Source organism: Sceloporus undulatus, chromosome 2, assembly GCF_019175285.1.
Source record: "Sceloporus undulatus isolate JIND9_A2432 ecotype Alabama chromosome 2, SceUnd_v1.1, whole genome shotgun sequence".
Lineage (NCBI taxonomy): Eukaryota > Metazoa > Chordata > Lepidosauria > Squamata > Phrynosomatidae > Sceloporus > Sceloporus undulatus.
Window position 1 is genome coordinate 170,356,726 of NC_056523.1, and position 23,612 is coordinate 170,380,337.

Sequence of the window (23,612 nt, forward strand, 5' to 3'; positions counted from 1 at the left end):
GCCTCTGAGTGCAGTAGATGCCTATACTTGCCCTAAAGTCTGGAACACTGGTATTTATGTGGCCTTCCAGATGTTGTTGTTCTTCTGTGTGGCTACCCTAAGGTGACATTATAATGAGGTTTTCTTGGCAAGTTTTGTTCACAGGTAGTTTGCTTTTGCCTTTCTCTGAGTGTGTGATTTGCCCAGTGGACTTCCATGGCCATGCGGCAATTCAAACCCCAGACTCCAGAGTCATAGTCCAGTGCTCAAACCACTACACTGGTTGTCTCTCCAGATGTTGCTGGATTACCCAGTACATCTAGTCAGCACAGCGAATGGAGACCGATGCTAGGAATTAGTCCTGCCACAGGAATACAGTACACTACAAAATAGAATGGTAGGAATGCCCCCAGTCTCTCTCATTAAGCAGCCAATTCATATTCTGTTCTTGTTTGCTTCTTTTGCTGATTTTGGTGAAATCCAGTTCCAATGTTCCACAGACAGAGCTACATTTATTGGAGACAGAATGAGTTTGGCAGCCTGAAAGATGATAAAAAGTTTAAGTAACCACAGCTGATGATGGTAATAGCTGCCTGAATCTCATTTGGAGCGATCCAGCCAGTTTTATTTCAGGCTTCTGAACTGATTTGTGTAGCTCTGACCCTTCCCTCAGTTAACTCAGGCACGTTACAGACCGCCCCTTAGGGGCGGCCTGTAGGCGCACCTTTCCCCGCCAGATCGGGGCCTCAGTGGCCAGAGCGGCAGCCGCTGAAGCCCCAATCCACCGCTTTCCGGGCTGCGGGGAAGCAGCAAAAGGCCCCTTCCCCGCAGCCTGGAAAGGGGTGTCCTTGGGGCTTCAAGCCCCAAGAACACCCCGTGGCGGCAGGGAGAAGGAGAAAGGGGCCTCCTTTGGTCTGCTGGGCGCAGCTGTCTGAAGGCTGCACCCAGCGGACCAAACCAGGGAGGAGCTCCGAAACGGAGCTCCTTCCGGGGTCGTGGAAAGGGCGCCCTAGGTGCCCTGCCGCGACCCCAATACGTCACAACCGCGCCACCTCGTTTGGAGGCGGCGCGGTCGTCATGTATTGATGGCGGCGGCCGTGTATGCGCTCTGCACGTACTTTTTAGCCCATCTGTAACGGGCCTCAGTGTAGCACACATGCGGTTCATACTCTCAGCAACCATATAAGAATAGGGTTTGAACCCATTTCAGCCCAATCTAAGTATTATTATCTGTTCACTATACTCTATTTACTGCCAAAATGTAAGTATCTGATCGACACACCATGTGCACTTTTAAAATTCTTTGAGACAGGAATAGGTAACAGTCAAATGGTATAAACTTTTTTTCTATGTGGTCTGATTATATCCAGCAGACGGAGGGGTAACTCTTCGGGTTCTCTTCTCTCTCCCAGGATCTTGACCTTGACAAATTTGAAGAGCTCTTTAAGACCAAAGCCCAGGGCCCTGCCATTGACCTCCTCTGCTCCAAGAACAAGGCATCCCATAAAGCTGCCAATAAGGTCACCCTGCTGGAAGCCAACCGGGCCAAAAACCTGGCCATCACATTACGCAAGGCGGGCAGGACCACAGAGGAGATTTGCAAAGCCATCCACACGTGGGTACCGCTTTCTGTGGTTTTGTTTGTAGACCACTAAGTCAGTGGGATATCTCTCCAGAGGCTGGTCTAATGCCCTTTTCTGCCTGAGATCTATTTCCAAAAAATACTGCCACCACCCTGCTATTCAAATTATATAGTATTCAAAGGCAGTTGCATTATTTTGGCACATACTGCAGAAAAACTCACAATCACCTTTCCCCATTTCCTGACAGTAGAAGCCCAACAATAGCAAATATAATGCATTCACAATTTGCTGACCTTTCATAATCTCCACATCTACTGCCTGAGGTAGCCACCTCAATCTGTCTATATCCATATTTTTGGTATACTGTATTACAGTGTGCTCTTACTTTACGCGGGGATCTGTTCCGAACTTCCCCACGTAAAGCAAATTCTGTGCATGCTCGAGCCCCATTTAAATGAATGGGGTTCATGCACACGGTGGCATGGTGGCGTGCGTTGCCACAGGTGCACGCCCTATTACTCACTATGGGACATGCCACTCCTTCCTCCCCGCACAGCTTTCAGTGTATGCTGAAAGTTGCGTAGACCGCGCCCGTGTATGATGTGGGTACACTGTAGTAGTTTCACCTGCTTGTGTTTCTTTTATCTTGTGAGCCATCTTGAGCTCTACTTTTTGGGGAAAAGCAAATATAAATAAAGTAACATGATACAAGACAACATTTAATGATAAGAATCTCCTGCATTAAGCAGCCAGTATTCTTTGCTTGTTTTCCTGCTACTAGTGAAATCGTTAAGTGTTCCATAAACAGAGATATTTCTGTTAGAGGCAAAATTGGTGGGGAGGTTTTTCTCCTCCATGCATCCTTCCCTGCTCAGTATCTTCAAAGTGTGATCCAGAAGTTTGAAGACCCCTCCCCCCCCGAACAGATTTTCAGAGATAGGGCTGCAAGGCAACTGAGAGAAGAAAGAAGGATTCCCATCATGGGAGTGGAAGTCCATTGACAAGACATTTGATTTTGTCTGTGCTATTTTAGGTTTGGCCTAAAACAGTTTTCTCATAATGTTTGTTAATGTATATTTTTGATGGGGAAAATCCAGAACTGCCATGTAAAGATTCGATCTCAATTCAATTTATAGCTTTAGAGCCAAAATAGCAAAATCCTGGTAAAATGCAGAAAGATTATCTGTCTGATATTGGTTGGATAAGCTGTGATGGATTGCTGTTGCTGAAAAATTGATAGCAAAAGCTGGAATGGTAATGAGAAAAATAGCAGAAAATAACCCTGAAGAAATGTGCAATCTGTTTATTTATTTTTATTTATTTATTCTGTTTTCATCCCACCTTTCTCCCTAAAAAGGGACCCAAGGCAGCTCACAATATAAAAACACATTGAAAGAACATTTTTTAAAAACAATTAAAAGAGCCTAATTAAAACAGTAAAAAGTTAAAATACAAAATATTTTACAAAATATTTGTAAATATTTGTTAAATATTTGTTTAACAATAGTTGTTAATATTTGTTTGTAAATATTTGTAAATATTTGTTAAAGTACAAAACATACAAAATTTAAAACATACAAAGGTTAAACATAATCTAAACCAACCCCCCCACAATAAAACTAGGCCTGCATGATTTTAAATAGCTTGCTGGAATAAAATGTTTTTGCTTGCTGGCGAAAGGCCAGCAGGGAGGGGATCAGCCTAGCTTCCTGTGGAAGGGAGTTCCACAGGGTGGGAGCAGCCACTGAGAAGGGTCTCTCTTGTGTCCTCACCAAACAAGCCTGGGATGGTGGTGGGACCGAGAGAAAGCCTTCTCCTGAGGATCTTAGGACTCTAGGTGGTTTGGATGGGGAGATACAGTTTCTCAAATAGTCTGGACCTAAGCCATGTAGGGCATTATAGGTCATGACCAGAACTTTGAGTTGTCCTCGGAAACAAACCGGTAGCCAGTGAAGCTGTTTCAATAAAGGAATTATATGCTCCTTATAATTGGCTTCAGTTAGCATTCTAGCTGTGGCGTTTTGGACCCACTGAAGTTTCCGAACAGTTTCCAAAGGCAGCCCCATTTAGAGTGCATTACAGTAGTCCAAATGGGATGTAATCAAGGCATGTGTCACCATAGCCAGATCTGATGTCTCAAGGAATGGGCGCAGCTTGGCACACTAGTTTTAACTATGCAAATGCACGCCTGGCACTGCTGAAACCTGGGCATCCAGGCTCAGTGTGGAGTCCAGGAGCACAGCCAAGCTGCAAGCCTGAGATTTCAGGGGGAGCGTAACCCCATCCAGCTCAGGCAAAGCCCCAATTCCCTAATCTGCTTTATGACTTACCAGGAGCACCTCTGTTTTGTCTGGATTAATCTTCAAATTATTTGTCCTCATCCAGTCCATTACTGGCCACAGACACTGGTTAAGTACAGAGATAGCTTCCTTGGAATCAGATGGAAAAGAGAGATAGAGTTGGTTGTCATCTGCATACTGATGACACCACATCTCAAAACTCCCAATCATCTTTCCCAGCGGTTTTATGTAGATGTTAAACAACATGGGGGACAACACAGAACCCTGTGGGACCCTACAGGCTAGCGGCCAAGGGAGTCAAATAGGAGTCCCCCAATACCATCTTCTGAATCCGCTCCTCCAGAAAAGACTGGAACCACTGCATAGCAGTGCCCCCAGGTACCATCCCAAAAGTGCGGCTCAGAAGGATACCATGGTTGATGGTATCGAAAGCCGCTGAGAGATCTAGCAGGACCAACAAGGACACATTCACCCTGTCCAGTTCCCTGTGTAAGTCATCCACCAAGGTGACCAAAATGCCTCTGTGCCATAGCCAGGTCTGAAACCAGATTGAAATGGATCTATATATGCTATTTCATGTAGAAACGTCTGGAGCTCCAGAACCTTGCTCAAGAATCTGTTATATCTTGGGTTTTGGACTAAACATTGGAAGAAGGCCTACCATCAACTCATAGGACATTTTTGTACAATATTTAAATACTCTTCTGTGTTTTTTTTTAATCTAGGGACTATCAGGTTATTCAATTGAGATAATAGCTATGTAAATTACTGTTAATGTTGTAAAGCTAATTTTAAAATCTTTCTTGGGGGGGGAAATTAGGTTTGACCTGAAGACACTACCGGTGGATTTTGTGGAGTGTCTCATGCGCTTCTTGCCGACAGAGAATGAGGTAAAGCTGCTGCGTCAGTATGAGAAGGAGCGGAAGCCACTGGAAGAGCTGTCGGATGAGGACCGCTTCATGCTGCACTTCAGCAAGGTGGAGCGCTTGACGCAGCGTATGGCCATAATGGCCTTCCTGGGCAACTTCAGTGAAAATATCCAGATGCTCATGCCGGTAAGGGGTTTATCACAGTTCAGTGGGAGCCTCTGCTCTTGGTTTCTGTTCTTCATTCATGATAAGGAAGGGGGGCTTTATTATGTTTGAGAGGAAGCAGGGAATCATGGAGGTCCCTACAGCTGACCCTCATGGTGGCCTTCTATCCTTCCTTGTCTGTTTTCGCCATCCACTTCTCTTTCCATCCACTTCTCCCTTTATTTTGTGTACTTGTGTGTGTGTGTGAGAGAGAGAGAGAGAGATAGACAGACAGACAGAGACGGAGGGAGGGAGGGAGAGAAGACAGAATGAGAATACCAGCTTTTTATGCCACTGAAGTAAGGCTCCTTGTGTTTGATGGGATTTGCTTGCTAGGGATGTAAATCTTTACTTAATTTGTTCTTGCATGCAAGACTAAATAATTTCAAAAAAATTTCATTACTGGCTGAGATTTTTTTTTTCATATTTCAGGACTTTCTTGTGAAAAAAATTGTGCAAAACATTTGTTCTTCATACAAAAATGAATATTTTGCACAAAATACATTTTGGGCAAAATACATAGAATGCAACATATAGAGCAATTGACAATTTTCTCAGTGGAGTCTCTTAATATGCACCGTTTCTCACTGGGGACCCAAACATTTGTTAGTATTCTTTTTGTCTTGGTTCCAGGTAAACACACATGGCTAATATTTACTTTTTGGGATTTATATTCCTTGTTAAACTGCTCCAAGAGGCTAGTCCTGTGCTAAATGACAATTTCATATATTTTTTTGATGTAGGTGTCACAATAGAGTTGTGGAAACTGTGACCCTCCAACTGCTGTTGGACTGCAACACCCAGTACCCCTTACCACTTGATATATTAAATAAAGGTGATCTTGTTTGTAGTACAGCAGTATATTGAGGGCTCAAATTGTTCATCCCTGTTTTATATGCACAGTATTCCTGGTGTCTGTTTAAAAATGTGAACAGATGCATTCTTTGGAACAATGTCATGAATATTTTTCTTGTAAAAGCAAACATAATTACATCATTGCATAACCTTCCAATTACCTAGCAATCTGATTTGAGGGTAATTGACATATTTTGCATTCTTAGCATCCTGCAGTGCCACTGTATCAGTTGATGATGGACAAGTAGGACAGTGCCCTTTGGGTCAGTGCTGTCCAGCAGCTTCAAGGGACGGGCCATTAGATCATTCTTTTCCCAAGCTTGAAAACATTACTTTTGAGAACAACACTCAATCAGTGATCATGCAGGCTGAGGGATTTGGGATTTGTCTTTTGCTTGCATAGGGTCCCGTGTAAATTTCACTATTTGTTTTGCTAAGGGTTGGGAGAAACTGAATACATTTTTATTTCTTTTTCTTTATTTATTTCTCTCCTTTATTAGTAGTATTATTTTGTATCTGATAAAGTGACTGTAAAGCTTATTCTAGAAATGTCTTCTTCCCACCTAGAGTCAAAGGTGCACCTGGATTCCTTTCTGTCTTTTTATGCTAAAACAGATCAAAACAGTTTTCTTTTTGAATACAATTTTTGAGTTCACTATCTTCCTTACATCCTATTATTACTATTTGGAATTATAACCTGCCGATTATAATCTGTCATTCTTAAAGTGCCCAACACAGCTAACAACAATAAAATACAATTTGAATAATAAAATACATTTAACAACTACTGTCTTACTCTCTCTCGTTCTGTTTCTCTCCCCTCCCCTTCTTTCCTTCCTTGCTTCCTTTTGACTGTTAATTAATCTAATTTTTGCTTGCTTTTGTTCTTTAGCCCTTTTTTACAGTCTGGAAGGTCATGCACTTGACTGTAGCCTGGCAAGAAGGGAGCAGGAACACTCTGCTCTCCCTTTGCCCTTGACTTCCCTGTGCTTGTTGTTCCTTTGTGAACAAAACCTGTGCTTTTATAAGATGGATAAAACTTAAAGCCCCTGGTAACTAAACAACAGTGAACAGTAGCACAGTCCTGCTCCCAGTGTTCATTTTACCAGCTTGTAGACCTGCATGTGACAAGAGTTTGTAGTGATTTTACAGCAAGGTTGGGCAACTTGTACCCCTAGGGTGGCAGGGGTCCCTTGGCCTAACTTTAAGTAGGTTTGAACCTAATTTCAGATTCTCCCTGCAAACAAATGGGGTGAGGCAGTCCTTCCGCCATTTTTTTTCACTGGGCCTACACATTGCTAGTTTCAGTCCTGCCCACAACAACTTACCCCTAAGGGATTGTGGCTTTCAAGAGAAGAATAGGTTCCTCCTACTGGGATATGTTTTTGTGCTTGATCAGTGATAATACTTGTAATATTTTGGCTTTTTCTTCCTGTAGCAACTCAGTGCCATCATCGCCGCTTCAGCATCTGTCAAATCTTCACAGAAGCTCAAGCGTATGCTGGAGGTAGGTCACTTTGCTGGTGTGGAGGTACTTACATGTGAAATGTCTGTGGGCTGGGGGGTAAGGAAGGACTTGTTTTGGTACAGACTCATTTAGCCCTTTCCTTCACCACTGAGATGCTGAAGACTCCAGGCCAAAGGACATGGTCTCCATGGAGTCAGTGAAGTTAACATGCAGGCTGAGCTCCAGTAATTATTGGCTGGTGATCCCTACTACTACTTTGCAAATATCAGATGTGTTGACCTTCTTCTCTGTGACACGTGTTCTTCTCCTCCAGATTATCCTGGCCCTTGGCAATTACATGAACAGCAGTAAACGTGGTTCAGTATATGGTTTCAAACTGCAGAGCCTTGATCTGGTAAGGAGGGACTATTAAAAAGGGTAGCACAAGGTGCCTATAAGCCCATCTGTGTGACAGTATGTCTCCATATGATTGTGATATGCACCTAGAAGGAGAAGGAGATTATTATGTTCAGTAATTAGAGATAACTGTGGGATTCCCATACATGCCATTTACCTTCTCTGTTGAGGGGAAGATTGGCAGACCTGACATAGAAACTCAGAAAACTGGATCCATATTTTTTGTAGTATGGATTATACCTTGCAGACCAGAGGTTCCCATCTTCTTCTGTATGCTCACTCGTTTGCATTCAGGTGATTGCTGTCTTAACAATATATGTGTGTCATCTTGCTAAATGCCCAGGTTTAATTTATATACTTAAAAATCCTACCTTGCCCCTCTGATCCATTTGTCACCCTTTGCATGGTCACCTTTTGCTATATGTTCTTGGTCACAGATATCAACCAATGCAAATGAAACACTGGCACTGCCACTTTACACAGGTCCTGATTTCTTTCTTAATTGCACACATCCACACACATGGACACCCACAGCCATTTCCACACACTTGCACTTCTCTGTACAGGACAACCCACTTTCATGTGTATGTCTTTGCTCTCTACTTTTCACCACATTTGTGCAGAGCAGTGTACTAGTGCCTTGATACTCTGTTCTCCTCTCCCTGCTCTACCCTGGAAGCTGTTGGACACTAAGTCGACGGACCGAAAACTGACACTCCTGCATTTCATTGCTATGATGGTGAAGGAGAAATACCCAGAGCTGAGTACCTTCTGGCAGGAACTTCACTTTGTGGAGAAAGCAGCTGCAGGTAAGTCTTCCTTCAGCACTGGTCAATTTGGCGTGTGGGGCCCAATCCCAGATATCACATGGATCAGGGATGAGGAACATGTGGCCCTCTCGATGCAGCAGCCACCATTCTTGGGAACTGTGTTTCAATAACATCTGGAGGGTTTCACATTCTTGATCCCTAGTACAGATTCTCCCTTGTATGTACCTGTCCCACTGCAGAAGCCATCTGTTACATTGTCTTCCATCCTTATTTGTCAGATATTGTGACGGTAACATTTAAATGTTGTGTGTTTTTGAATATAGCTGAATTTTAATAAAGTTAATTTTTCCTCTGGGTTTGCATGCAGAAAATTTTGAATTCAGTCCTTGTCATCTTCAGCTAGAGGGATCAAATAGGAGGTGATAGGAAAGCCTGAGACGCTAGGGAACCAGTGCTAGCCAGAGTGACTCCCCAGGGAAAAGGGCCTGTGTTTTGACTTGGTTTAAAGCAGCTTTTTGGGTAGTTAAGCACCTTGCAGTGTTTGAGAAGAGAATGATGTTTGCACAACAGGGCTATGGCCTAGAAACATAGCTTGTGCCCAAAAGTCGCAGGATGAAACAGACTATGGAAAAGTTAATTTGGGGGGATGATGGCTTCCAGCCTTCTCCAGCCATCATTCCTGGATCCCATACTAGCATGAGAATTCAGGAAGATGTAGCCCAAAATTGATTTTCCAGTCAGCTGAATTAGTTTGCTGCGGCTGCTTCTGCTACAAAACCTCATCCCTACTATCTGTATTGGTTGTGCTGAGTGTGGTGGATATAGCAAGCTAGCAGTGCCATCTCCTGGAAATCTGCTATCAAGGCACAGAAGAAAAGGTGTTTTGGTTCCCTGGTGTGGAACTCTGGAGTCTCTGGAGTATGTCACAGGGACCTTGGACCAATCACAGCTTCTTTCAGCATGTGCACAACATTTTTAAAAAAGATTTTTTTCCCAAAGTGTCCCTCACTATGAGAGGAACAGAATTTTGAAACATTACCTGTTCAGACTGCTGCTCCCCATGAGTTACACAAGCTTAATTCCACCTCCTCCCAGAACCAAATGCTGCCTCCTGGCTCCTTCAGACAAAGTGAGGCCAAAAAAAAGTTAAACATATTCCAGACAGAATAGGGGGATTTCAGCACAGAGTAAGTAAAGAGACAGTACAGGAATACCTGGTTAATCTAAATTAATATAAATCTCCAGGACCTGATGAACTACATCCAAGAGTATTAAAAGAGCTGGCTAATGTAATATCGGAGCCATTGGCAATGATCTTTGAGAACTCCTGGAGAACAGGAGAAGTCCCAGCAGACTGGAGGAGGGAAAATGTCCCCATCTTCAAAAAGGGGAAAAAAGAGGATCCCAACAATTATCGTCCAGTTAGTCTGACATCAATACCAGGAAAGAGTTTAGAGCAGGTCATTAAACAGAGAGTCGGTGAACATCTAGATGGCAATTTCATAATCACAAAATGTCAACACGGGTTTCAGAGAAAGAAGTCATGCCAGACAAATCTAATCTCTTTTTTTTAATAAAATTACCAGCTTGTTAGGTGAAGGGAATGCTGTGGATATAGTATATCTTGATTTCAGTAAGGCTTTTGATAGGGTTCCCCATGACATTCTTGCAAACAAACTAGTGGAATATGGGCTAGACAACATAACTGTTACATTGATTTGTAATTGGTTGACTGGCCGAACCCAAAGGGTGCTCAACAATGGCTCCTTTTCATCCTGGAGAGAAGTGACCAGTGGGGTCCCACAGGGCTCTGTCCTGGGCCCACTGCTATTCAACATCTTTATCAGTGACTTGGATGACAGAATTGCGGGCATACTTATCAAATTTGCAGATGACACCAAATTAGGAGTAATAGTTAATACCCCAGAGGACAGGATCAAGATTGAAAATGACCTTGATGGGGCCAAAGCTAACAAAATGAATTTCAACACTGAGAAATGTAAGGTACTGCATTTAGGGCGGAAAAATGAAATGCACAGATATAGTATTATGGGGGACACCTAGTGGAATGAAAGTACGTGTGAAAGGGATCTGGGCGTCCAGGTAGACCACAAATTGAACATGAGTTAACAGTGCAATGTGGCAGCTAACAAGGCCAATGCGATTTTAGGCTGCATCAATAGAAGTATAGTGTCTAGATCAAGGGAAGTAATAGTTCCACTCTATTCTGCTCTGGTCAGGCCCCACCTGGAATATTGTGTCCAGTTCTGGCCACCACAATTTAAAAAGGATGTTGAAAAACTTGAGCATGTCCAAAGGAGGGTGACTAAAATGGTGAAGGATCTGGGAACCATGTCCTATGAGGAACAATTTAGGGAGCTGGGGATGTTTAGCCTGGAGAAGAGAAGGTTAAGAGATGATATGATAGCCCTGTTTAAATACTTGAAGGGATGTCATATTGAGGAGGGAGCAAGCTTGTTTTCTGCTATTCCAGAGACTAGGACCCGGAGCAATGGATGCAAACTCCAGGAAAAGAGATTCCACCTCAACATTAGGAGGAACTTCTTGACAGTAAGGGCTGTTCGACAGTAGAACAAGCTCCCTCGGAGTGTAGTGGAGTCTCCTTCCTTAGAGGTCTTTAAACAGAGGCTGGACAGCCATCTGTCGGGGATGCTTTGATTTAGATTTCCTGCATGGCAGGGGGTTGGACTGGATGGCCCTTGGGGTCTCTTCCAACTCTATGATTCTATGATGGGCAGCTTCTGCAGCTGGGTGTAGCAAGGCAGGTTTGAGTGCTTAGAGCTTGGAACAGGGGTAGGTAAACCTCAGGTTTGTTTGGTCTACTTGTAATAGAACCCCAAGATCTATGAACTGGAGGCTGATGTAAAAATCATGCATTTAATATTAAGGAAGAATGGGCATCTCTGAGCACAGACTGGGGCTAGGTAGTTCTTATCAGCACCAGAACTGAACATTTATTTCACATGAACGTCCCACACCTGGTTACCTCAAGCTTTCTTCATTTCAAAGCAGTTTTGATGGGGGGATGAGTCGTTTGCTGTTGATGTTGCTAAACAACTGGGGATCAGAAACCTTTGCCATTCCACTGAGATCACTTATTTTATTGTGTTCTATCAGCAAATCCTGATCTACCTTCCGCCACTCTGGATTGAGAGCACTCCTGAAGTGTTTACCAGCTTTTTTTTTTTTTTTAAATGTTTGACACACAACCCCTTCCCCCAAACCAATGTGTTTCCAAATTAATCCAGTGGCTTCCATTTCACCACAGTATCCTTGGAGAATGTGCTGCTGGATGTCAAAGAACTGGGACGTGGAATGGAGCTGATCCGGCGGGAGTGCAGCTTGCACGAACACAGCATCCTGCGCAGCTTCCTGAGTGCTAATGAGGGGAAGCTGGACCGACTGCAGAAGGATGCCAAGACTGCAGAGGTGAGCAGAGGGGAAGCTGTTTTTCACCCTCCCCTGGTATCATCACCTTTCAGCATTCCAGAAGTGACATCACGTTCCTTTCTGCTGCTGTTTTGACCTAATTTCAGTCTCTTTTATTTATGGAGTGGCACCAAGGGGGTGGAGATTTGCAGCTGGTTTTAGGTCCGTTTGACTGGTTTGAGGGCAAAAAAATTACCGGTCATAATGTTTTTTTAATTAGTGTGAAGCCTTTGCAAGGGGCCACACTTTGGGGTAAGGGGCATATCCAGCCCATGGTCTACCCCATCATACAAATAGAGGGTAGTCAAAGAAAAGCTCCTGAAGAGTTTGCAACGTAAGTTGCACTCCATAGTATAGATCAGGGGTAGGCAACCTTTTTGAGCCGGGGGCCGGGTTGCTGTCCCTCAGACAACTGGGGGGCCGAAGCCAAAAAATAAATACTTAAATAAATTTTTAAAATATTAAATAAATAAATAAATAAACCGGGACAAATGTAGGACAAAATTCTATAGACAATTGTCCCACCATGCCCCTCCGCAAGAGGCCAAAGGCCCCGGCGGCAATCGGCGGCAGGACCGGGCTGGGGCCGGTCCCAAGGCCTCGCCGGGCCGCATCCGGCCCGTGGGCCGCAGGTTGCCTACCCTTGGTATAGATAGTGTGTGCCTTATCCAGAATTCCAAAATCTAAAATACTCCAAAATTGTCTATATGGATGGCTGAGATAGTGACATCTTTGCTTTCTGATGGTTCAGTCCACACAAATTCTTTATTTATTTTATTTTATTTGTGGTATTTATACCCCACCGTTCAGCCCTAAAGGCTACCAGAGCGGCTTACAATTATTCTTTTTAAATTGGACGGTTCCTTGCCCTCAGGCTAACAATCTAAAAGACATGACACAAAAGGAGAAGAAATGGTGGTGGGAAAGGGGATGAGGTCCAGTAGTTACTCTCTCCCTCTGAGGCCGGGATCAAGGCAGATGGACTGAGGGAAGGCTCTTCTTCTTCAGGCTAGCCCTGACAGAACTGGGCCTGCCCGTTCACTCCCTCACAGGCTGAAGGATGACAGTTATCATGAAGGGAGGGCTCTTCTTTTTCAGGCTAGCCTGTTTTATGTTTTTTATGTTTTATTCTGTTTTATGCACAAAATTATTACATATATTGCATATAAAATTACTTTCAGGCTATGTTTATAATATTGTGTACAGTGGTACCCCGGGATACGAATGCGCCGCCTTACGAAATTTCCGGGTTACGAAAAAAATCCATTTAAAAAAACTGTTCCGGGTTACGAAGGTTATTTCGGGTTACGAAAAATTTTTTGGTGCTTTTCGGCGCTATTTCACACGAAATCGCGGCTTTTCCCCATTAGCGCCTATGGCTTTTTCGGCTTACGAAGTATTCCGGGTTACGAAAGCGGCGGCGGAACGAATTAATTTCGTAACCCGGGGTACCCCTGTATATGAAATATAAATGAATTACCTGTTTAGATTTGGGTTTCATCTCATTCATTCATTCAAGGTATTTATACCTGCTCATCTGTCGGAGCTGCTTGAAAATTGTTAATTAGACAGTTCCCTGCCCTCAGGCTTACCATCTAAAAAGACATGACAAAAAAGGAGAAGGGAATGGTAGTGGGGAAGGGAATCAAGTCCAACAGATTCTGCCAGATCTTCTCTTCCTCCAAGGCCAGGACAATGACAGTTGGAATGGAGGGATGGCCCTTCATCTGTCTCTGGGCTAGGCATGGTGGAGCTGTGCCTGCCTGTTCTCTCCCTCAGAGGAGATATTTCATTAGTTGCATCTTAGAAGTCCACTTTATACAAAGGTTACGATTTTCACCCTGAACTGAACTTAACAGCTGGCTCTGACAGCATCTTCGTTTCTCAATAAACCTGATTTTAAGATGGCAGCTGATGTCACACCCTGTTCACACTATTTTTCTTTTGGCAGGAGGCCTACAACACAGTTGTACGCTACTTTGGTGAGAGCCCCAAGACAACACCGCCATCAGTTTTCTTCCCAGTATTTGCACGGTTCATCAAATCCTACAAGGTGAGTGTGGGGTCCAGAGATCTCTGGCCTTAGAACTAAAAAAGTGCAGGTCTTACCCTGTGTGAACCTGGGAACTTGGTTGGAAGCACCCTACCATTGAGCATTTCCTGCCATTGTTTCCAACAGGAAGTACCTCTGCCTGTGGCTAGGTGTGGCCAGAGAGTGACAGAATTAGCATTTCCTCTCTGTGATCCATGTAGTCTCTCCTCAACCACTGGCAATCTCTGTATATTCCATCACTGGGCTGTTCTTGGGTGAAACCTGGTTTATCTCGGACACATCGCCCCTAGCAGAACCAAACCAGCTCCCTGAACAGCTGCATTAGCCAATCCTTCCTTTTAAACCTAGTTCCCTTTGCCAAAGGACAGATTTGCTGCTTCCCTCACTGTAGGAGGGGGTGACTGACACAGAATCATTGTGGCATTAATGTGGCTTCCTTCACTGACAAACTGAGGCAGTGCTACAGAATCTTTATCCTGGGCAGTGGCACCAGATTGGCTCTTTGGGACCACAGTCATGTGGTCATGAGATCATGAAATTTGTGGTCCGTGACAGTTACGGTACATCTTGAATTGCTTGTTGCTCTTTCTGCTCAATCCCAGTGGTGCCAGAAATAAGAAATGGAAGAAAGACTGAGATGCTGGAGTCACATGTTTATGTACATTATTGTCTCTCAAAATATGCACCCATTATATGTTTAGATCTTTTTCCTCCTTATCTCAATAACTCATAACTACTTGGTGAGACAAGGCTGAATAAGAAGAAGTATTATGAGCTTTGAAAAGTAGCTTTTTTGGTTTGTAACTCCCCAAATTTCCCAGTCAACATGAATGCTAGCCATGCTGGTTAAGACATTTTGGGAGTCATAGTCCAAAAAAAAGTTACTTTTCCTGCCACCGGCCATGTGTTATCCAGTTGAATCAGACCTAGACTGACTCAAAGGGGGATTAATGTGTAATCTAAGAAAAGGGACACAATTACAGGGGAGTAGAGTAAAGCAAAGCGTTTGATTTCTAAGAATAGTTTGTTAATGACATTTCCCAAAAGACCATGTGGGCTCTCTAGTCATAAAGGTGGTATTATTATTATTATTATTATTATTATTATTATTATTATTATTGGGATTTCTTTGGATTAGGCTTTCCCAATCTTATGTCTTCTAGTTGTACTGGGCCACAACCCACATCATTCACAGTGATGGCCACGGTGGTTGGAGTGGTGGGAGTTGTAGTCTAACACACCAGGAAGGTGTCAGATTGTGACTCATTTAGATAAAGGACCATATGCCTCAAGGGAGGAGGCAGGACAGGCAGAGCCACTGAGTTGCTTTCAAACTCTGTGACTCTGAACAAAGGCAACCCACAAGTTGAACTTTTTAGCTGTACCTTGATTTTCTGTCCTGATCCAGTGATCTTGACTACTGCCCCTGCTTGTGGCTGGAGGTGTTAGTAAATCGGTGGAGAAGCTGAGCCATTGTCTTGCTATTACAAAGTCCTCAGGTTCATTCCCTCCCATCTCCTTTTGAAATAATAAAAGAGTGCAGGGCTGGGAAAGATAATACCTGACAAGATCCAGCAGTGACATGACTTGGTATGAGACTGCTTTAAGGCCCACTCTACATGCCTGACTTCTTTCTGGGCTGTACCACCACCACCCTCTGTCTTCTCTTCCAGGATGCTGAGCAGGAGAATGAGCTGCGCAAGAAACAGGAACAAGCCCAAAGGGAACAGGCACTGGCCCAAGAAGCCAAGAGGCTGGAGAAGGTAGGGGATGGGTCAGGGCATCAGATTAATATAAGGCAGCCTGAACAAACCTGGTGCCCTCCTTATGAGGCAGACTACAGATTCCATGGCCACACTAGGTGGGGGCATGATGATCATAGAACACAACATCTGGAAGTTGCTACATTGGGAAATATTGGTAGAATGAAGCCAAAGTAGGTCACAGCTATGATGAATGTCACCATGATGATTTGTAGGAGGCATGGTGCAGCTACTTCTGTAAGGGCACCTCTACAGTCTACTGAGTATTTTTCCCCCTTGGCTGTGTCCTTTTGGGTAATGAAAGCAGTGCCCAGAACAAAAGTAGGTGCTTCATGAATAAACAAAATGGCAAGAATAGCCAATAGTCTGAGCAATCTGCACCTCCCGAAGTGTAGTGTTTCTGATTAGGAATTCTCCTCCTGGGCTTTTTGTGACTTAAAAGTTACTTCTTTTCCCATGTCTTTCCTGCTATTGGGAAAGAAATCACAGGGAATGTGTTCTTTTTATTTAAGGTTGGCCTTCTCTCCTGTATATAAAAGTCTCACAGGAAAGTAGCCCGGCCTGCTACCTCCAGGGATACATGTTCCATCTTGTGAAAGAGAGCTGTTGCAAACCCTTCTGTGGAGATTATCAGACAGGGGACAGGCCAACCTTGTTTCATCCTTTTCCCAACCTTATCACGAAAAGATTTTCAGACGATGTTACACTTATCCTGTCAGTGTTCCATCATTAAACTGTGATTGACCATGATTGCGCAAAAGACTTTCACATGATGTCATGCTTATTCTGTAATTGAAATGGAAATATCCCATCCTTGCTCTTCATTTTGTATTAATGAAAGAATGTGTTAATGCAATTCCCCTTCACTGACAGTTTAATGTAGGATCAGCATGAATGTGTGAATGTCTTTTACATGATCATTGTCACAGACAGACTTTGTTCCAGTCGTCCATCTGTTAATCTTCTGTGTGTGTCTCCTTCCTTTGTTTCTAGGCTGACGTTGGTGCATATGGGCCACCAGATTAGAAACCTCTAGTTGAGCAACTAGTCTGGCTCAGTAATTCTTTTTGTTTCCTGGAACTCTATAAAGTGTGAGAGGGAACACATGTGATATGTCAGGGCTAGAGGGGCCTCTATACTGGAGGTCTGCCTTGGGGAGGGAGGTACATCATATTTACCCAGCAGGGTGTAGTGTGGCTGGACTTGGCGCATTTGTTTTTCCTTCTAATTCCTGACCGGCCCCCAGTTGCCTTTGCAGCGCAACAAGTGGCAGCAGCAAGAGTTGATTGCTGAACTGAGGAGGCGCCAGGCCAAGGACCACCGTCCTGTATATGAAGGCAAAGATGGAACCATTGAGGATATTATCACAGGTAAACCTTCCCCTGCCTCCATCACTCCCATTACCATGCCCAGGGTTTCCGCCAGAGGCCACCATTGCAGGAAAAGCAGAGAGAGGGGATGGTGGCAACTGTTTTGTTCTGCACCATATTCTCCCAGCTTGAATGGTATCTGTTTATGACTCATAGTTGTCCCTTGACTTTTCCACCCCTTCTGCCATTAAAAAAACTGTGGGAAAGTGAAGAAGCAGATTATTTATATTGGGTCCACATTCTGCCCTATTCACTTTGAGGGCACCTTTACAAGGTTTCACTTTCTTATTCCAGTTTCAAACATACTCTTGCATGGGAGAGGGACTAGAACTCCCAGAACACACACCTTTAAAACCAAAAGATCAGATTCTCAGGAATATGATTCTGTGTTCTGAACCACATTCTGTGCTTCTTTGACAGATTTGTGGAATTATTGGGGCTAACTCCTGGTTCCAAGTCCACAAGAAAACATCCCCTTTCTTAAATCAGATACTAGTTTTGGAGAGTTTTCTTCATATAAGATAACATGAAGAGGGATGTTCTGTTGTTTCATTGGTCCTCTTCCCCCACTATAAAACACTCTCTATAAATCACAACGGATTGAGGGTGAACACGTACTGTAGAAATAATGCAGTTTGACACCACTTTAACTGCTATGGCTCCATCCTACAGAATTCAGGGATTTGTAGTTTTATGAGGCACCAGCACTCTGACAGAGAAGGCTCAAGACCCTGTAAAACTATTAATCTCATGACTCCCTAAAATGGAGCTACAACACTTAAAGTGGTGTCCAACTGCATTATTTCTACAGTGTAGATGCACCCTGAATTGCTCAGTCTTGCAAACTAGAAATTGCTGAGTTATATAACTTGGGTGCCACTTTGTTCTCCAGTCATCAGGCTCCCAAATTAACTGTGTTTAGCAATAAAAGACTCACAGTTGATAAAGTTTGTGTTTCAGAGGAAGTACAGTGCTGAGAGTGGACATGTTATTTATTAATTTCCTCCACTTTCCTGCCACCACTGGCACTTAAGATACTTAAGAAAAATTAAGGAGATTACTGCACTGCACTCTTACAGCACTGCTATTCCACTTTAAGTGCTCTGGCTGCCTCCTGTCCTGTTGCAGTCTGCAATTTGCAGTTGAGGGAGGGGCATTTATCATTCTCAGCCAGAGAGCTCTTAGGCCTCATTGAACTACAAACCCCAGAATGCAACAGGAGACAGCCAGAGCAGTAAAAGTGGAATAGCAGCACTATAAGAGTGTGGTAATCTACTAAAATACAGATACATAAAAGGACCTGTCATTAAAAAACATGTGAACAGTTAATAATTAACCTATCAATTGAATTAAAAGCATTTTATAATACATCCATTAAAAACAAGAATATTATTTATTTGTGAATTTATTTATTTAAATTCATTTTTAAAAACCAAATAGAAAGAGCAAGGTGATCCACTGCAAAGGAAACAATGATTCCCATACCATTTACCACTGTGTAATAGAAAGGATTTCTAAAGGTAAAACTTCTCCAAAACTGCACGAAAAGTTGTATCTAGTGAGATTACCTTGCCTAAGCATCCATTAAAGATCCAAGAGCTGAGCCCTCCTTGGCATCTGTGACCCTTTCACACTACAGAATGATAGCACTGTGATTCCACTTTCACTGCATGGCAACATCTAATGAAATCCAGTTATTGTCAAGTGAGAAAGGGACCTTTGGAATCTTCGGCCAGAAGAGTCTCTTCTGGTGCCTCTGACCAAACTACAAATTCTTGGGATCCCATAGGATGCAGACATGACTGCTAAAGTGGAAAAACGGTGATATTCAATGGAGCCTCGCTATCCGTGGGCTTGCCATCTGCTGATTTAGGCATCTGTAGACAGCAGGCCCCCCATTGTCTCTAATAGCAGTGCATGCACACTGCAGCACTAGTGGCTGCACACACATTGCACCAGCATTAGGTCACTTGAGGTTCCATTTCCCCCCGCATCTGTGGGGAGGTCTGGAATGGATCCCCCATGGGTATGAAGGTCTGACTGTAATTGCATAGTGTGAAAGGTCCATATGTTTAGCAGATCCAGAGATTGACAAAATTATTTTGGGGGACTACAATACCTAGACTCCCCACATCAGCATAATCACTGACCATCCTCTGGGCCCCAAGCCCTGGTTCTATTATTACTTCACAGGCTAGATTGCCCATAGGCTGTCCTTCATCTACCTGCCTCCCAAAAGGCATTAATAATAATATTAGTAATAGCATGCAAAATAATCTTGCAGTACCTTTGAGACTAACAAAGATAGAAGTTGGTAACATGAGATTTTGTAGACTTGAACCTACACTGGTCCCCCGGGTTACGAAATACCCAGGTTACGAAATTTTCGGGATACGAATAAATCCCATAGGGATTTATTGTTTCGGCTTACGAAGGTTTTTTCGGGTTACGAAAAAACCCCGGCGCTGTTTTAAATGGAGCCGCGGCACAGCCGCGGCTTTTTCCCCATTAGCGCCTATGGGCTATTCGGCTTACGAAGTATCCCGGGTTACGAAAGCGGCGGCAGAACGAATTAATTTCGTAACCCGGGGTACCAGTGTACTTCCTCAAATGCATGCATGAGGAAGTAGGCTCAAGTTTATGAAAGCTCATGCTACCATTTCTGTCTTTCAGTTAGTCTCAAAAGTGCTGCAAGATCCCTTTGTATATTGGTTTTTCCAATGAATGGTCAAGGCATTAGGGCAAGGGAAAGAATTGTGTGGTCAAATATTGTTGGACTGCCCATTCCATTTCTCACCTCCAGTTATGTTGATTAGAGCTGCTAAGACATCTAGTCCAAGAACCCCAGGTAATGCTACTATTGGGGCAGAGAAGAGGCCAGAAGCTGAGAGAAGGGACTACTTTCCCTCTTGTCCTCATTTGGGGCAGAGGTACAGGTTAGAGCCCAGCATTTCTCCCTAGCTGTAGTTCTTTCTCTCAAGCCAACTGTTACAGGATGGAAGTTGGTCTTTGGTTGCTTATGGTAGCAATGGTGAGCCTTCTTTTCATCAGATAGTGAATAAATTTATTGATACATGTGCCCTACAGTCCATGATACCTTTCAGATGTGTTGCATTATAACCCCCACATCCCTGTTCAAGGGCATGGCTATTAGCTGTAGTAGCCAAGAGGGGCAAGGGAAACCTCAGTCCGCACACTAAGAGCTCTAGGTTGAGGAAGTATGGTCTGTGCCTTTATACTTTCTTAAGAAGCTGTCCACCGTGATGATCAAAGAATCTGACCTGTCTCTGTGTCTTTGTCCCTCCCCACTCCCAGTGTTGAAGAGCGTCCCCTTCACTGCCCGCACAGCGAAACGGGGCTCTCGCTTTTTCTGTGAGCCGTCCCACCATGATGAGCCTAACTGTTAGCCTGGCTCTCCCTCCCCATCAAAGGTATTGTGGAATGCCTCTTCCTTGTCTGCATGCAGCTCCAGCCCCAGTCTTTCCCTCCTGCATGCCTTGCTATAACCTCCCATGAGCTCAGGGCTTCTCAACCTCTTCTCTGAGAACTCCTCCAACTGCCAGAGAATTGCCATCAGACAAGAGTCTGTGTCTGGTTTCTCCAGAGCTGTGACAGCTGCACGCCTCTTGTAGGATGCTCTTATCAGGTTGGCTGCCTTCAACTTATTTGTGTGACCAGACACTGGATAACAGAAGAGTGGGTTTCAGCAGGAATGTTTTTTTTCTCATTCCTCTGTGAGAAGCTGCATCTGCCAGAATTCCTCCTTTTTACACCATTCCCAAAAGATTCTAGGACTCCCCCTAGACTGTGTAGGTCTAGGCCAGCATACTTCATTTCATCAGTACATACATTTTAAAAGATTTCTCTGCTAACATGCGGACTAGAAACATTTCAGTTGTTTTAAAGAAAAGCAGTCAGTTCAATACTGAAAAAAGAAAAAGAGAGAGCCTTTGTGCCCTCCTATATCCTGTTCATAGCCCTTCCTCTTAACTGTTGAGAATCCCTGCATGGACCAGAGGAACCATCCTGCATCCCTTACTCTTTGCATGGTTGGCAACAATGAAGCGACCTTGGACATCCTATTTTGATTTGCATGCACCATTCTGCAGTCCTTTTATGGGGTTAATTTGGCACACTAATGCAGTAGAGTAGCCTACTAAATCATCTCTCAGTTTAAGGGTGGTGGTGGTGGTGGGTGAGTAGAAGTGTGGAGGGGTTTGCTTGAAAATTCAGTTGGTGTGTAGGAAAACAAAAAAACCCTAACTGTGTGATAAAAACACCTGTTGTGTTTCTTTGCGCAAGATACCACAGTCCACTTTACAACCCTGTGCAAATGGGAGACATATGGTCAAGCTTCCCTTATGCTCTGCCACTTCAAGGAACAGCTGGGGGAACTGCATGCTTAAATACCTATGGATGACAACATAATCTTAAACATTGACAAATGACAAAATAACAGAAAAACAGTATGACATTGAAAGCTAGCCAGAACACTTTGCTTTCAGATGGTAGCTTTCTCCAGGCAGATTTGTTTTTTTCAGAGGATGGGGGAAGTTGTGTAAGGTTGCATTTAAATATGTATACCATCTTCTCCCACCCCTACTTACAGCCAAAGTGGTACTGTCTGGACCTGAACTAGGGATGCTCCAGGTGTTGTGTGACTTCATGTCCCAGAATCCCACGCCACTGGTCATCCTGTTTGGTACTTCTGGGAGCTGATGCCAATGACATGTACATTCCTCCTGATTGAGAACCACAATAAGATTGACTGCTGGGATTCTACTGAATTTGTTAACTAGCTCTCAGCTGAGTCCTGGGTGCTACTGACACAAATCAGGTGTAAATCAAAGACTGTTTGCTTGGTGAAGACTTGTGTTTAAGTGTTCACTTAATAGCCATAGTTCATTTTAAGTGTTCATTCAGTAGCCATGGACAGGCTCTCAAAGGAAGGGTGGAAATTTATTTTACCCCTACATCACTTCCCAGCAGCTCTGTTTACAATCCTGGCTTAATATATTAAGAAAGAGCTCTGAGTTGATGGGATTTATATCACAGCCCTGTACATGACTGTGCTGAAGGAAGTCCCCTTGAGTTCAGTGAGAGATATCTTCAGAAAAGTGTGAGATTCAGTGAGAGATATCCCCAGAAAAGAATTAGAGCATAAGTGCAAAACTTGCAAAAGTTACCTTTGGGAGGACTACTAGAATTTCTCAAAATGAGAGAAAGGGTCCTGTTACCCTTGTGTTCTGTCGGGGGGCTTCTCTTGGGGGTTGTGGTTGGCCACTGAGGGGGACGATAATCTGGGGACTTAGACAGACCTTTAGTCTGACCCTAACAGGCCACTTCTGATCTTCTTGGCTCTCATTGCATGGTGTTAAGGCAAGCAACTGCCTCTCAACATTGGCCACAATCTGCAATCTGGGGATAGGTATATTCCAGGATTATTGTAAGGATGGCTGAGATAAGGTGAAGTATGGAGTTTAAATGAAAACCCACTTGATTCACTTACATATAACTTTGCATTTGGACTATACCTAAAAACACACCTGACAGATGTTGTTTTGGCATGCATAGTTTTTTTGTGGGTTTGTCGGGCTATGTGGCCATGTTCTAGCAGAGTTTCTTCCTGACGTTTTGCCAGCATCTGTGGCTGGCATCTTCAGAGAATGTTTTGGCTTGCCTTAACTCTTTCTGCATTGCTCCTTGTGTGCTTGACTCCAGTGAAGCCCAAAATGTTCCAAGTAGTCCAACACTGCTTTGTGCATTGCCACAGCCCATTTTTTTCCTTGGGGCCATCCCAGTGAAGAAAATAAGAACTCGCCTGTGAGGACAGCGTGGTCAGTGCTGACCTTTCTCTTGTCCCTGTGAAAATGCTTGAGGGCAGTGGGAACCAGAGCAGGTCCAAATCCTGGACATGGGGTGGGTGGGAATCAAATATACTTTTCCAGTGCTTCTGATCAGCATTATTAATAGTGAGTCTCTGCCTACTTTACAGAGGCAGAGCATTGGGGATTTTGGTGAAAAAAATGCAACACTGCCACCCTGTTCCCCAAAGCTTACTGCTGCCTCTCATAACTGGGTAAGCTAGTCTGATGACAACATTTTCCCAAGGTCTCCAGCCTCAAAGGGGCTTCTCCTCCAAAAAACAAAACAAAACTCAAACCAACTTAATTTGGCCTAATTTTTGTTTTTATCCCCTCTGTAGCAGCAAGAACGATCTGCCTCTAGTTCCCTATCTATTCATCTGCAGCAGAGGGTAAGAAACCACTCTCTGAAGCCCTGGGGACTTTAATCTCTGCTTTGCTGCTTCTGCCTAAGTGGGATATGCTGACCAAAAGTTTGCAGTTTGGGCATAGAGCAATTGCCCATCCCTAACTGGCAAAGCCACCTCTGAGTATTCCTGCTTAAGATAACAGTATGAAAATCACGGGACTGCCGTAAGTCGACAGGTAACTTAAAGTTACATGGTTTGAGCATTGAACTATGACTCTGGAGACCCTGGGTTTGAATCCCTGCTCAGCCATGGAAACCTGTCTGGTGACCCTAGGCAAG

The 23,612-nt window shown here is 43.8% G+C and overlaps 1 protein-coding gene across 8 annotated transcripts in view; it reads left to right on the forward strand.

Moving 5' to 3' along the window:
- The window catches only part of FMNL3 (formin like 3), a 160,626-nt gene that overhangs the window by 133,175 nt on the left and 3,839 nt on the right, over positions 1 to 23,612 (forward strand). For 2 of the 8 annotated variants that reach the window (XM_042449794.1, XM_042449796.1), the window contains 9 exons: positions 1,392 to 1,594; positions 4,683 to 4,917; positions 7,229 to 7,297; positions 7,572 to 7,652; positions 8,334 to 8,463; positions 11,714 to 11,874; positions 13,826 to 13,927; positions 15,601 to 15,690; positions 16,937 to 17,060. In XM_042449794.1, coding sequence (XP_042305728.1) covers positions 1,392 to 1,594; positions 4,683 to 4,917; positions 7,229 to 7,297; positions 7,572 to 7,652; positions 8,334 to 8,463; positions 11,714 to 11,874; positions 13,826 to 13,927; positions 15,601 to 15,690; positions 16,937 to 17,060 — 1,195 coding nt within the window. Of the gene's footprint in view, positions 1 to 1,391; positions 1,595 to 4,682; positions 4,918 to 7,228; positions 7,298 to 7,571; positions 7,653 to 8,333; positions 8,464 to 11,713; positions 11,875 to 13,825; positions 13,928 to 15,600; positions 15,691 to 16,936; positions 17,061 to 20,375; positions 20,492 to 23,265; positions 23,317 to 23,612 lie in introns of all 8 variants that reach the window. The other 6 variants (XM_042449797.1, XM_042449800.1, XM_042449801.1 and 3 more) reach the window with 6 other exon arrangements.